Source organism: Engystomops pustulosus, chromosome 2 (genome assembly GCF_040894005.1).
Source record: "Engystomops pustulosus chromosome 2, aEngPut4.maternal, whole genome shotgun sequence".
Lineage (NCBI taxonomy): Eukaryota > Metazoa > Chordata > Amphibia > Anura > Leptodactylidae > Engystomops > Engystomops pustulosus.
The window spans coordinates 101,523,493-101,538,852 of NC_092412.1; the positions used below are offsets into that span (position 1 = coordinate 101,523,493).

At 39.7% G+C, this 15,360-nt stretch overlaps 1 protein-coding gene across 4 annotated transcripts in view; it reads right to left on the reverse strand.

Moving 5' to 3' along the window:
• AFF3 (ALF transcription elongation factor 3) overlaps positions 1 to 15,360 on the reverse strand; it is a 255,290-nt gene that overhangs the window by 80,863 nt on the left and 159,067 nt on the right. For all 4 annotated transcript variants that reach the window (XM_072135779.1, XM_072135780.1, XM_072135778.1 and 1 more), the window contains one exon: positions 7,028 to 7,079. In XM_072135779.1, the coding sequence (XP_071991880.1) occupies positions 7,028 to 7,079 (52 nt within the window). The remainder of the gene's footprint in view (positions 1 to 7,027; positions 7,080 to 15,360) is intronic.

The window sequence follows — 15,360 nt, forward strand, 5'->3', positions numbered from 1 at the left end:
ATTGTGAACCTGAGCCTTGTGTTATGCTGACACCTAGTGACCATTTGTAACTCTCACAGGATGGTCAGAGATGTAAAAGGCTGAGGTCTCCTGATTGGCTATCTGCTCAGAAGGTTCCAGAGGAGGGAAGGTGCTAAATTCAGGAAAAAAATCTGAAGTGGAGGGTAGTAACATGAGACCTGTCATCTGAAATCAAGAAATTAAAACATCATGTAGCTAAAGGGGATCTAGTAAATAAAAGTAACAGTGGCAGAAATTCATGAGGGGGTATTAAGACCTAGCAAACAACAACTTTACGTGAGAATTGAAAACTGAGACTTAGAAAACAGAGATAGTGTTAATGCTACTCTAGGCACCTATTTTGCAGTCAAACTAATGTCTCCACCTGTACAATTTAGAAACCTGTTGGACAAATGCTTGTTAGTATATATAGGCAGTTTGCGTGGTAGCCCAGGGCCCAAGCCTTCTAGGCTGAGAAGGACCTTCACCCATGAAATCCTTTTACATCTGTTCATGCTCTCATTTTACATGTACTGTACACAAGAGCCATTCCAAGACTTTTGGGGGTCCTCCAAAGGCCCTAAAACCACAGATTGAAAGCAGGTAGAAGGAAAAGCAGGTAGCAGGGAAGCAGACAGAAAGCAGTTAGGCCAGATGGGTGGAAGGTGGTGTTGGTCTAATCTAGGGAGGAAAGACTGCGTGTGCCAGCACGATGAGCATAGTAAATTAGGGAGAATTTGCTAGGTATGGTGGGATGGTATCCGAAAGGTGTCAGTGTGGATAGTAACAGAAGAGAAGACAAGGTTGCTTGAAAGAGTATGCTGAATGAGTGTTATGATGGTGATCAGGGCCAGATTAAGGGTGGCAGAGGCCAAACTGGTGCCCCCCCCCCACACACACAATTGTTGCTAGTAACAAATATATCCTGCCCCCTGTAATAAAAAATATCCAGCCCCCCTAATACCTACATCAAACCCCGCTATAACTATTTCCAGCTGTCTATCATTACTGTACAATCCCCCCGCTAATAATATTCAGCCCTCTGTAATAGCTATATACAGCCTCCCTAAAATAACTATATACAGCCTACTATAATAACTATATACAGACTCCCTACAATAACTATATACAGCCTCCCTTTAACTATATACAGTCCCCTATAACTATATACAGTCCCCCTAAAATAACTATATACAGTACCCCTATAATAACTATATACAGCCTCCTAAAATTGTACTTATTGTCCTCCGTTCCCCCGATGTGCCACACCTCCGTTCCCCCCACCTCATCTTCTTCTTGATATACATTAGTAGACCAGTGGAATGGGGAATGATACATTACCTAAAGATCTTTGGATTTGTACCCACAGTCCTGCCAGATCTAGAAGTATGCCTTATATAGGTATTCCTGTAACCTTAGAGGACAACTAAGAAAGTGTAACCAGGGAATAAATAGGAAAAACTGTGCCTGTCCCCGCTCAAAACTTTAAAGTCCAAAAGCTTGGGTAGTAACATTTTTGTTACGGATCTTGGATTTCTGTGGAGAGAACTACTGGAGGTTTGTGCAGTCCCAATTGGATTCCCAGAGCTGACCCTGGCTAAATATTGTAGGTGGTGTGTGAGTTTTACTCCAATATAAAGTCCTGCAGATTATGGCAAAGATAGAAACGTTTTGTCTATATCATGCATAGTGGTGTTGCCAGATGTGTGGAAAGTCCAGCACCCAGTTGTACAGTCTGTCTTTTGCAGGCTTGGATTTGGGAAACGTTGTGATTCATGTTTAATAACATCAGACATGTAATGTAAAAGTTCTAAATACACCTTAAGTTTGGAGGGTGTGGTAAAAAGTTTTAGCATTCTAGGTGTTCTGCGTCTTGGCCTAGAAGGCTATTAATCTATATGGTATGGAGAATGTCTGATCAATGTTTGATTTTTCTATGTTATTCTATGTTATTCCAAGTTACTCTCCCTGTATAAGTATACATCTGTAACTTTGTGCACATAAGCATTGTACAGTAGGGACAGTATCCCATGCTTGGGCTTACTGCTCCCTATCAATGATTCTTATACCACTTGTAAAACTCAATAAAGAATTTAGGATGAAATTATCCTGGCTTGCTGAAACACCTACGTAGTACTACAGGCAATATAGGGAGAAGGAGGGTGCCCCCCTCCTTGTTTAGAACTAATAGATATTGTCTCTATTGTTCTATGTATTGTTAAATGTAATTTCATACAAATAAATGAATCCGTCACTCAGGGGACACCAGAAGGACTCGATGATACTTATAAAAAGTCTCCTTTATTGGCTTCATCCAGGTTGCAGAACACAGGATACAAGATACTTGCACAGGTTATCAGTCACGTGTCCATGTCAGTCATTGTATCAGTGAGAATATGTTCTGGAGATGGCCAGGAAGTTTCCATCCTTTCCCGTAGCTCTTCATATATCGTTATACATTACACCTGTTGTGTTTTCTCCATATGTCCAAGATGTGAGAGCACAAGAGTTTCAGTTGTGAGCCTTGTCCGGCTGTTGTAGCCTCGATGTATCAGCCCCGATGTAAGAGCCTCTCGGTATCCGCCTCGATGTAACAGCCTCTCGTATCCGCCGCCATGACACTGTCCGTCTGTCATTTATAGTCATAGTAGAGGTGTGTCTTGTAGTGTTGGATGTTCTGTGTCCCTATATATGGTATTCATATATATTTAGGCTTGATTCAATGTACAGGAGCTCATCCCTTACACCATATGTATGTATATCTATCACTTTAACTCTTCATGGTCTAATACAAGTGAAAATTGTGATATATATTTTTTAACAAGAACACAGCATGGGGAGGTGACAAATGATAGACTGTTATAGATGATGTGGGCAGAAGATGTATGAAAGGAAGAATGAAAATGTGTATTTATTAATGAAGACTGATTACACTGACGGCCCAAAACAGATTTTGGTTTGATTATCTGCAACTCTTGTAATTGTAATTGTTTAACACAGGTGCAAAACCTTCCCAGGATCCTACACTATGGCAGCTGTGACTGAGATAATTATTTGGAGCTTTTAAAGCAGAAGCTACAACATCCCTTTTAAATCTAGGAAGCAGTCCAGAAGCTCTCTGCTGATTGTGTGTAACCTGACTCAACATGGACCTTACTTGGTTTTGTATTTTGGACTATGCTGTTAGTATTTCACCTTGCCATGACTAGAAACCTTGTTTCTAATGTGCCCTCTTTACTATGTAGCATTACATTTGCACCAACCCTCCAAATGCATAGGGTGGGTAGTTGACTCATGTTAGGAGCTATCTAGGGAGACTGATCACCTCTCTTTTAACTGCAGCTGGGACCACTGCCTGGGAGGGTAAGAGTTAACATATCTATTGCCTCTAACCATTGATATGTTGTGTTCTTCAGAACCTTCAGAACACATCTAGGCCCAAAGATTTCGCTGTGTATGAGACCACTGTCTCTACTCATGTAATGGGAAGGTCCAAGAGATGAATATCTAGACCTATGCAGTCTGAGGTTGAAGATCACTGTCTACCTCTAAGTACATTTTACCCTGAAACGCGTCGGGAATTACATGTAAGGCACAACAGGGTTCCACTAGTCTATCCAGGGTCACTGTGCTACTGCCCTTGTTAGAGCGGGAGATAAATTTTGCTGGGTGCTAGAGTGATATAGCAATAGGATTTTGTATGAGCAGTGAAGATACCTTTTTTCCTGACCTACTTCCCTGTGGTGCTTTTTGCTGGTGCCAAGAGAATCTGGAGTTAGACAGCTCAAAATGGTGGCAGTCAGCCTATGAATTTTCCAGACCCGAAAGACCTGATCAAAACGACAGAGGGGTAATGATAAACAAAAAAAGTGACCTAACAGCTCCAGGCCCTGACACCTCTAAGATGGCGTTGATGCATTTGTGTGTAGCGGAGCTTTCAATGTTAACTGATAACAGCAGCGGAGCTCAATGGAATTGATTTAGAGATTTTTAAATTAATGCTTGAAAAGAAGTGAGGCAAGTGGGTCACAGAGTGGAAGCTTAGGAGGCTGCACAGGAGGTATTTGCAGAATTTGCTAAAGGTTATGCAGCACCAAATTTTGAGACACAGACAAACAAATAAAACACACTATGGCCTTCATAGAAGACTAGGAAAATAGGAGCACGAGACAGAATGTGTAAGTGAAGGGGGTACCTGAATTGTGGGCACCAGCAAAGGTTTGATGGTGCAATAGTGAAGCTGATGCAATTGTTCAGAGAGAGCAGCATCCACTATTATAGAGTAAATGCACAACAACCATAGAGATACAGCTGCATTTTTATCTAAAGCCAGAGAACAACCACACATTATGTATGAGGGAGCAAAACTAGCTCTTTATCGAAATCTGGCGGCTTTCACACTAGGTAAATGCCAGATGTATAAGTCCTTATTGATGAAACTCAAAGATCAAGGCATACCATACACATGTCTGTTTGCATTACATGTTATTATATGTAACAGAAATATCATCATCCACCAACTAGAAGCTATACAATCCTGGCTCTCGGTTTAAGACAACATCGATTTGCCACCCCTTCAATTGTTCTCAGAATGGCAGGTAGTTATTAATAGGAAGCCATAAAGAAACAAAGATAAGTGAGTAATACCTGGTCCCATTGGAGTATGAATTCAATTTCAAACTTGAGACTGCCAAAAAACCAATGTCTTAAGTTTTTGGTACAGGACATCAAGCTTTGAAGAGACTGAATTTTCACTTGTTTGTTCCACCAGGCGGGCTATACAATCATTCTGTTTATTCTTTATTTACATGAGGTTTACTTTACTTTACTTTCCACTTCGAATGAAAACAGTTTTAATATATTCACATGGGCTTGTTTTAAACAAGTCTTCATTTTACTTAACTGTTCTTGATGGGTTGCCCACACATGTAGGGGTCATCCGTTTTCCAGGTTAACCTTGACATGCTGTATAACCTATGCAATGTTTTGCTTATGTTTCTGTTCTCCTTTCTGTTTCTGTTCTCCTTTCCCAACCCCATATTCCTCCCCAATATACTCTTTTGTCAAACCCATTATTACTATGATATTTGCCAAGTTTATAGGATATTGAGTTGATCATAGCAGATCTGCTAACGTTGCACATTTCTCTTTTGCTTCAAGAACATCTCATTAAAACAGTCATGCTTTCGATTATTGCATGCCATTCACCATGCTAAGGCAGAAAAGATCCCTCTAGTCCTTTTCTCACAGCATTTGATAGAGTAGATTGGATGTTTATGGAGGCAGCACAGGTCAAATTTGTTTCTCGCAAGGAATTTGTTGATGCCATTCTTTTACTCTACTTCCCAACTACTGCTGAAATTAGAGTAAATGGGGTCTTTTTCCACTCCTTCAAGATCAAAAATAGGACATGTCAAGGATGTTCTTTATCCCCATCTCTTTTTCTGTTTTTTTTTTTTTTTTAAAGATTAGCTCAGCATATTAAACACCCATATGTAAAACAACTAAAACTAACAATTGGGAAGAGATCTAGAGATCTTTACACAGATCTTGCATTTGCGGATAACCTAATTTTAACAAACCCAAAGGTAGAATTTCCTGTACTGAATTCTTTTTTTAATATGTTTTAACACCTAGAATACTTCAGTGAACCTTGGTAAGTCAGAATTATTAAATGAGACTTTACCAGCCAACTCGTTAAACTTGTTAAAGGCGCTCTCTCCCTTTCTGTGTTAAAAGCAGTCCGTAAATTAATTTGGTATAAAGAAATCAGTAGGCCCAAAAATGACTGTTTAAGTCCTAAACAGGCTGCATTCACACTGATGTGTGCCCGCTGTACCCTGCTCACCCCCACCCCTCTCTCATAGAGTAACATGGGGCACGGCGCTGTATTCCAAGAAAAGATGGGACATTTCCTATCATTTCACGGGGTACGGAACGGTACTGCTCCCGTAGGGGGTCATGCGCCCATTGCCGTCTACGGGGGAAACATATATATGGATCCCCCATACGGCAGTGTGAATGCAGCCTTAAGGAGTTAAAGTGCAGCCCTATTTTTCCAACACGCTCTAATGCCATAGTCAGATAAGACAACACTGTGTGATGGGTTAGTTTCATTACATTTTCATTGTTGTAAATGGAATGGCTTTTCTCTAAAAACATCATGGAAGCTGTTCAGTCACTGTTGTCAGGCTTCTGACAGCTCCCAGACGTGCTGCTCCTATATTAATAGAAAAGCCTGTGACTGGCTCAGTAGTAATATAGTATTTTTACTGAAGAAGGCAATAGAGTATATTCCATTAAAGTACAAGTGATCTAGTGCTTGCATAAAAAAGTTTGAAAAATAGAAATCTTCAAATTCCCCCTTTACCTACAGTACATATGAAAATAAACAAAAAAAATTATATAAACAAATTAGATGTCCAAAAAATCTCAAGAGCGAACTGAGTAGTATGAGCACTGTAAGAGGATGCTACCATTGTAACAAGTCAGTTCATGAAATTCCATTCCTCCTCTTCCATTAATATCAACACAAAACTGTATGGTGAGAGTTTCATGACATAGATTTCCAATGTAATGTAGATAAATTCAAGACTATCAAAGACAATGTCAAGCATATTTGAGATGAACTAAGACCAAGGCCGAGTTTCTGACCAAACAAATGTCCTTATTAACTGGTTATTATCCATGGCATAATCCATAATTGAGTAAAAATCCCTCCAGAAGGGGGGCCACATGTGTCACACCTGAATGGAGTTTGAGGAAACAAGATTGAAGAGAAGAACCAAAAGAAGACTTTACAATATACAATGGGATAAAATGCCCAAAAGCATAGTCATGTCACATGTTTCAAAGGAAAAAAATTATTACCATTTATTATGATAATTTCAGAAAAAATAAATTATATATACAAATTTGATGTAAATATCAGTGCACAGTTATCAATGGATACAAAGCTGTAGTTATTTCAATATTCTGTTACATACATAGCATGATAAAGCAAAGAAGGTATAGAGATAATACTTACGATATTTGTGCTGCACTGTGCACTGGACTTCTGACTTTTAGATTGCCATGATCTTTAAATAAACAAAAACAAAGATATAAGTAAAAAATAGTTAATATATGCAAAAGTAAAATCAAAATGTAAAACAATTGTGGCAATGTTCACTTACCACAAAAATAAAAGGTAATTTGGTGCCAAACACAATTGGCCCCTTAGGGTAAATAAAATGGGGATAACAAAAAAAGTGTCTGCAACACCAAAGACCTTATAAACTATAAATGTGTTAAACTACTGATACATTTATTTAACACACTTTACTTATGTAACCAAAACAGATATATATTAAAAATATAAATATATAAGCACTTGTGGGACCCACGCAACTAATTAATGCAAAAGTTATGCTTATTATATATCCTCTATGTAGAACAGTTCATTAGTGTATATATATACATATATATATATATATATATATATATATATAATGTATATATTTTACACCTCGCATATACAATATGGACAAAAAAGGTATATAGTTGTTCTAAAAATAATTGTACATTAGCTCCAAAGTTGCATGATGACGAGCAATGCATGCTACTATAAGTCAATGAAAGATAACGTTCTTAAAGGGGTATTCCAGGAATCAGAATAATTCATATACAAATGGGTCATTAAAATATAAGCTTACCTTATATACTCGAGTATAAGCCTAGTTTTTCAGCACAAAATTTGTGCTCAAAAACCCTAACTCGGCTTATACTCGAGTCAAGTAAAAACATAAAGACAAAACTCACCTTTCTGACGTCACCCATAGGTCCTCTTCTGTCTGAGACAGTCTGAGACAGAAGAGGACCTATGGGGGACATCGGTAAGATGAGTACAGTGTTATTTTGTTTCCTACTACAGGGGCTGGGCAGGCTGTATGCTACAGGGGTTGGGCAGGCTGTATGCTACAGGGGCTGGCAGACTATATACTGGGAGGCTGTAACCAATGCATTTCCCACCCTCGGCTTATACTCGAGTCAATAGGTTTTCCCAGTTTTTTGTGTTGAAATTAGGGGTCTCGGCTTATACTCGGGTCGACTTATACTTGAGTATATACGGTATATGTAATTAGTTGTTATTTAAAATTTTGCTCCCCTTACCAGAAAAATGCTGGTGACATAGACTGTAATTAAGAATTAAAACGCTACTCGCCCTTTAATCAGTCCGTTAATTTCCTCCGCGTGGAGAAGACACAGGGCAAAAGATGGCCGCCGGTCACAGGTCCACATCACATGTCCTGCACCTGCCTTGGCAGATCAGGTGACCGCAACTATGTTTGGCTGCAGTCGGTTGGTTGCAGTGCATCCAGTATGGCCAGTGTTGTGGTGATGGCAGTTACACATGATTACTATAGTAACAGAGCAAGAAAACCTGTTAGATCATTACTGGGAGCAGAGCATAAGACCTAGGAGCAGTTACTGAGAACTAAAGGATCTTGGGACTTGTAGTTTCCAGTGGTGGCCATCTTGGTGATAACTCCACATACTTTAGAGAGGCCATTGAGTTTTGTTACATTAATTTTTTTATAGCTTCATGGGTTTATGTATCAGACATTCATATTCCCGGAATACCCCTTTAAGTATTAGAAGTGTTGCTCTTGAATGTTAACTTAAAACACAGCTGTGATAATGTAATATATATGATACTACTGCTTTAGAACTGTCCCGTAAACAGTACCATAACAGCTTAAATGAATGAATCTGGCGCCCTGTGCTGGCCCAACAGAGTACATCACTTTTATTATGGTCTATCTTTAACATGGGGCTTACATACTTCTGTCGGACTTGCATGTTAAATCTGGCGCATGGTCAGATTGAGCACTGCAATGTCCCCTTATTTGTGCCACATGATAACTAGTGCAGCTGCGCCACAAAACGGCCGCATGTGACACATTTGTGGTGCAGACACTTCTTAAACACATGTGCAAGCAGTTTGCACTAGAAAGAACGTGCAAAGTCCACCAAAAAACTGGTGCAAAGCCCTTAGTAAATGTGCCCCATAATATTTAACAAGGCTACCAATGCACTATCATCAATGCACCCCCACAATAGGTTTTTGTCATGTATCATATCACTTGATTCTGTAAAATATATTCTACTGCATAACAGTTTCCGTTTTTGTTTTTTCAAATGGCGTAAGAGCTGTGAAGAATCACTTTTCTTTTATTTGATGCAACTTGATAAACTTTATTTGGTTATGTTATTTCGTTTTCAATCAAAATCTGAAATCTATGCCTTTTTATGAAACCAAATGAATTAGCACATAGTCCACATTGCATTTTAATGATCAGCACATTAAATTACTGCCCCAGTTATAAATCCAATTTTACAACAGTCTGAATTCTAAATTAGTCGTTATATCAACACAGCATAAAAGGCCTTTATATTTACAGCCAGATTCTATTTTTTTTACATTACACATAAACAAACTTTAAAATGGCCTTAAAATGTGAATATCTCATGGTTAGAGCCCTTATATCTTTCTTCACTTTTTAATATCCACATAAAGTCACTTTGACTGTGACTTGAACAAAGGGAATTGTAGCTCATTCTATTCATTCTTCATTGTTTACCAAATAATCTTTTACACCAGTTACTTTAGGCAACTCTTTTTTACTCACTGATGTTAAGGAAGATTGTGCCATGTATTGGCAGAGCATTTAAAGGGCACCTACCACCACAAATCTACCTATAAAGGTAGATCGGGTGGTAGGTGAATCAATGGGACGTGAGGATAGCCCTTTTAAGGTCTAATCCTCATGTCCCCGCACTTTTTTGTAAACTTTTATTACCCTAATATGTTAATTTTGTTATGCGGCTACTTGGGGCGTGGAGTAGCCGCATCTGAGGTTACACGAGGCGGCTACTCCACGCCCCGGTAGCCACTTTACCCCTCCTACTCACCATGTTCGGCGCGCAGCTGCTCGTAGCTGCGGGCCCTCGTCCGACGATCCTGCCGTCTGCGCATGCGCAGAACAGCAGGCCCGCGCTTGTGCAGCCCCGGCTTCGGAGCAGTGACCGCGCAGGCGCGGGCCTGCTGTTCTGCGCATGCGCAGACGGCAGGATCGTCGGACGAGGGCGCGCAGCTACGAGCAGCTGCGCGCCGAACATGGTGAGTAGGAGTGGTAAAGTGGCTACCGGGGCGTGGAGTAGCCGCCTCGTGTAACCTCAGATGCGGCTACTCCACGCCCAAGTAGCCGCATAACAAAATTAATTAGGGTAATAAAAGTTTACAAAAAAGTGCGGGGACGTGAGGATTAGCCCTTAAAAGGGCTATCCTCACGTCCCATTGATTCACCTACCACCCGATCTACCTTTATAGGTAGATTTGTGGTGGTAGGTTTCCTTTAAGAACCACATGTGGTTTTACCACACATTGCTATGATTTTTTAATTGAGTTTTTACAAGCACAGCCTTTCAAAAATCTGTTACTTTTTTATTTTTACACATAAAGAGCTGTGTGACGGCTTGTTTTCTGCGTAACAAATTTCACTTTATAGTGACGATATTTAATATCCTATACCGTGTACTGGGAAGCGGGGAAAAATTCCAAATGCTGTGAAATCAGTGAAAAATCGCATTTGCAGCGCTTTCTTGTGGATTTTACAGCTTTCACTGTGCGCCCCAAATGACATGTCTATTTTACTCTATGGGTCAGTGCGATATAGGTGTATATAGGTGTTATAATTTTTCATACATTTACAAAAATTAAAACCTTATGTACAATTTTTTTCTTTTATTTTGCCACCTTCTGGCGCTAATAACTTTTCCATACTTTAGTGTACGGAGCTGTGGGTGGTGTCATTTTTTGTAACTTTTGATGATGTTTTCAGTGCTTCTATTTTTAGGCCTGTACAGCCTTTTGATCACTTTTAACTGAATTTTTTTATATTTTTCAAAATGGCAAAAAAGTGCCAGTTTCGATTTTGGGTGCTATTTTATTTGCTTTATTAGCAGCTGCCTGGCTGTGGTCACTAAAATTAATTACCAAGTAATAGACTGTTCAGAACATAATTTTTGCTGCCATGGGCCAAGTGCATTATTTTTCATTTATCTACATTAAACCTCATTAGCCATCTCTCCGAGGGGAGGGGGGGGGTATGGGCTGGCACCAATGCATTTCTCAGCCTATACTTGCGTCAAAAGGTTTTCCCATATTTTGTGGTAAAATTAGGTACCTTGGTTTATAATCAGATTGACTTATACTTTAGTATATACGGTAAGTGATTTTTTTATTATATAAATTGAAAGGATAAACATTCATTCACCTCGCCCAATGTGGCTACATATTAACATAGCAAACCAGAGCTAGTAAAAAAAACACACATTCCTGAAGGAATCATCCCCCCATTATTAATACCTATGTTATGGCGTTCTTACTCAAATTTTTATGAACCATGGAAGGTTTTTTTATTGCATGCACATATTACACCTCTCTTAAAGTGAACTTTGTTATCTCATTACCTTGATGTATGGATATATAGTTTTTATTTTGATTATCGTTCACTGAAGTTCAGTGCAATTTTCTGCAAAAATTTTTGGCGCACCCTGGGATTTAATCTTCCCTTTGTTGCATATTGTGGTGAAAATACTCATGTGTGAAATGTATAAACTCCTTACATCTTACTGATTTTAGGAAAGTACTACGTTTTATAAGTAGTCTGGATTTGGACATATTTTAGTGGAAATTTAGAATTTTCATGTAATTTTTGCATATTATCACTGAGCAGGCACCAAAAGCAGCTGACACCACACTGTAACACCCGCAATCATTACTGTCAAACTTTTACTGATGCTCCATGCAGGTGTATGACAAGTGCAAAAAAGATACCCTATACTCCCGATATTCTAATTAACATTGGTTTTTATTATAAAAGTATCAATAAAATTGCAACGTGTACTCAGTACACTCAGTACTTGAACCTTCTTCAGGCATACAAGTCACATTTCATTATCGCACATAAATACATTTAAAAAAACGGATTTGCGCGATCATTGGTATTTTGATTACATCCAGTTCATCGGGTTGACGGCAACCGGCAAAACGGAATTAAAATCCATAACAATAGATTTTTCTAAAATGGAAGAAATAAAATGTTCACATAAACATTAAAAGCATACAGATGGTTGACTCAACTACATTATTGTCACACTTGTGGGGATAAGTGTAGGGAAAAGTCTCTATGGGAAGAGTCTGTGAACCCTCTGGACCATCGCGGGGGATGATGGTACTAGCCGCTACCTGGGACCGGAGTTTAAGTGGCACCAAATATTCGCCAGAGCCCGCCGCAAAGGGGGATGGTCTTGCTGCGGCGGGGTACCACCAGGTCATTCCACGGGTGCGACTAGGCCTGCAGTGGCAGCCAAGGTAGGGAGGATGGAAACAGGAACCACAGGATGGCTCAGGAACCACAGGATGGGACGGAACACCGAAGTAGGAACCACATGGACAAACCACCGGAGCTGGACACAGGAACAAACCTCAGGATGGCAGGAGCTCGGCAGGATGGCAGTACCTCAGCAGGACGGCAGGACCTCAGGATGACCACTGGATTACAGGACCGCCACAGGGATAAAGGACCGCCACAGAAATACAGGACCGCCACAGGGATAGAGGAACGCCACAGGGATACAGGAACGCCACAGGGATTCAGGACCGCCACAGGGATACAGGAACGTCACAGGGATACAGGAACGCCACAGGAATACTGGAAAATCAGGAAACCCAGGAACACAGAGGAACACTGGAGTACAGACACACAGAGGAATCCTGGAAACGCTGGAACACGGAGGAACACTAGGAAACATAGTAGGGCTTTCACTTCAGGGAAAATGACTTGAAGATCCGGCCGAGAGTGAAGGGAGGTGCCGGATTATAAGGGCGAGACGGAATTAGCCAGCCCCAATCAGAGGGATGCTGGCCCTTTAAATCCTAAAGAGCTGGAGCGCGCGCCCTAGTTTTAATCCTATTCTTAACATCTATGCAGATTTGTTCAATCGGGGTCACCGATCCAAAATCTTTTTCATGTTCCAGGGTAGTTGTTTAGAAAGGCTGTGTTTTAAAAAGCCTGCCTCAGCTTTATGCCTGTGGCCGTTCATATGCACACGGAGTGTCTTGATAGTACGCCCTATATATTGCAGGCCACAGGTACAATTAACCAGATAGATAACATAATCTGATGCACACGATAGGTTCTGCTTGATGGTGAATTTTTCTCCTGTGGTGTTTGATTTGAACAAGGTTGTTCCGTTTTTAATAATATCCCAACACACACATTTTTTATGTTTACACTTTTTGATCCCTGGTGTTCCTCGTTTTATTTCCTCCTTGTTTTCTAGTTTTCGTAAGTTACTGGGAGCAATTATATTTCTCACTGTGGTGGCCTTCCTAAAAGTAATTTTTGCCTGTTTGGGGACTATTTTCCTTAAATAAGGGTCACTCAACAGTATACTTGTTTTATTATGGGTTCTGAGTAATTTTTTTCCTGAAATTTTCTTCTTAATCCTTCCGCTTGTTTTCTATACCCTGACTTGGTAAAATTTTTTGTTATGTGGTGGTGGAATTGGCTAAATGACACGTTTTTTAACCACTTTTTAACCACTAGAGTAATGGCCACTCTAATCTACAAAGCTGTTGCTGTCTACTTTCTTAAAGTATGTTTTTGTCATGATCTCTGTTTTAGTGTGGGTGACCTCGAGATCTAGGAAGACCGTAGTATTTTTATCAAAATTTTTTGTGAACTCTATTCCCCAATTATTTGAGTTCAATTGGTTCACAAATGCTGTCGCTTCTTCCTTAGTCCCATTCTATATACAGAATAAATCGTCGATATAGTGTTTATAATAGACAATGTCCTTCATCCATTGGGGTGTTTCCTCGAAGCGCCCCATGCATAAATTGGCATAGCTTGGGTTGGCTCGAGTCCCCAATGCCTTCCCCCACTTTTGTAGGTATAGCCAATCTTCAAACTGAAAGTAATTATGCTCTAATACAAAGAGTAGACCTTCCATTAAGAAATCAATTTGCTGTGCGGGGATTGTAGTAGAATTTTCAAGGTACCATCAGGAATCAATTCCTGATGTGATCGGGCGCCCAGGGGGATTTTTTAGGTCCTTATGCGCCTTAGGTAGATGGTAGATGGTGGAGAGGACTGGATGACTTATATTTAGAAATTGTTTTTCTTTCTTATTCAGAATGTATTCTTTGTACGCATTACTGATAATGGCTAAATAATATTCCAAATATTTTTTAGTAGGGTCTTATTTTAGTGGGGTATAGTAGGTTGGGTCCTCCAGTATTCAAAGGGCTTCCTTAATGTATATTTCTCGATCTTGAACTACTATACCTCCCCTTTTATCTGCAGATCTCATGACAATTTTAGTTATTTTTTAGGCTTTGTAGGGCTGTTTTTTCGCCAATTGCCAGATTACTACCTTTTTCCTGAAAGCTACGTATTTTTTGAAGTCTTCTGCTGCAAGCGCATAAAACGTCTCAATATAGTGTCCTCGCTGTTGAGTCGGATTAAAATTTGTTTTACATTTGGATGAAAAAACTAAAAATCCTCAGTTTGAGTGGTTTCAGCCTCCTCAGGATTTTTCTTTTTTTCCTTGATTTTTTCCTTGATATTAAAGTACCTCTGTTGTTTCACATAGAGGAAAAACTCACACAACAGAGGAACTTTAATATGGACCTGGGGAGCTGAACTATTTATTCATAACACACTATAACTGCCAAAAAAGCTTACAAATTTTACCAAATATTGATGATTTTTCATTTCCTCCACCATCAATTAGCTATAGATGTCCCAAAATTATGTACCAGAAAAGTGCATATCATGTGGCAAAAAAACCCCATATATCCACATAAACAAATTATAGCCTGTACAATGTGACAATATTCTGCTGACAAGAAAATTTTACTTTGAGTGGCGCTTCCTCTATTCTATGCCGTGTTCCCATACAGAAGTTTACCACCACATATGGGGTATCTGCATACTCGGGAGAAATTTAATATCAAACTTTTTGGCATTTGAGAATGTTTAATTTTTTGAGCAAAATAAATGTGTTGTCCAAAAACTGCGCCTCCATTTTGTGTTAACCCCTACAAAACACCTAAAAGGTTAACAAACTTCTTAACTCCTTCCCGACATGTGACGTAATATTACGTCAGACACCGGGTGTGTGTGCATGGACAGGGCCCACGGGCTGAGCCCTCTCCATAGCCAGTAAGTCTTTGCTGCATATTGCAGCAAAGGCTTACAGGTAACACCCGCGATCGGTGCTAGCACTAATTGTGGTTGTCAACCCATC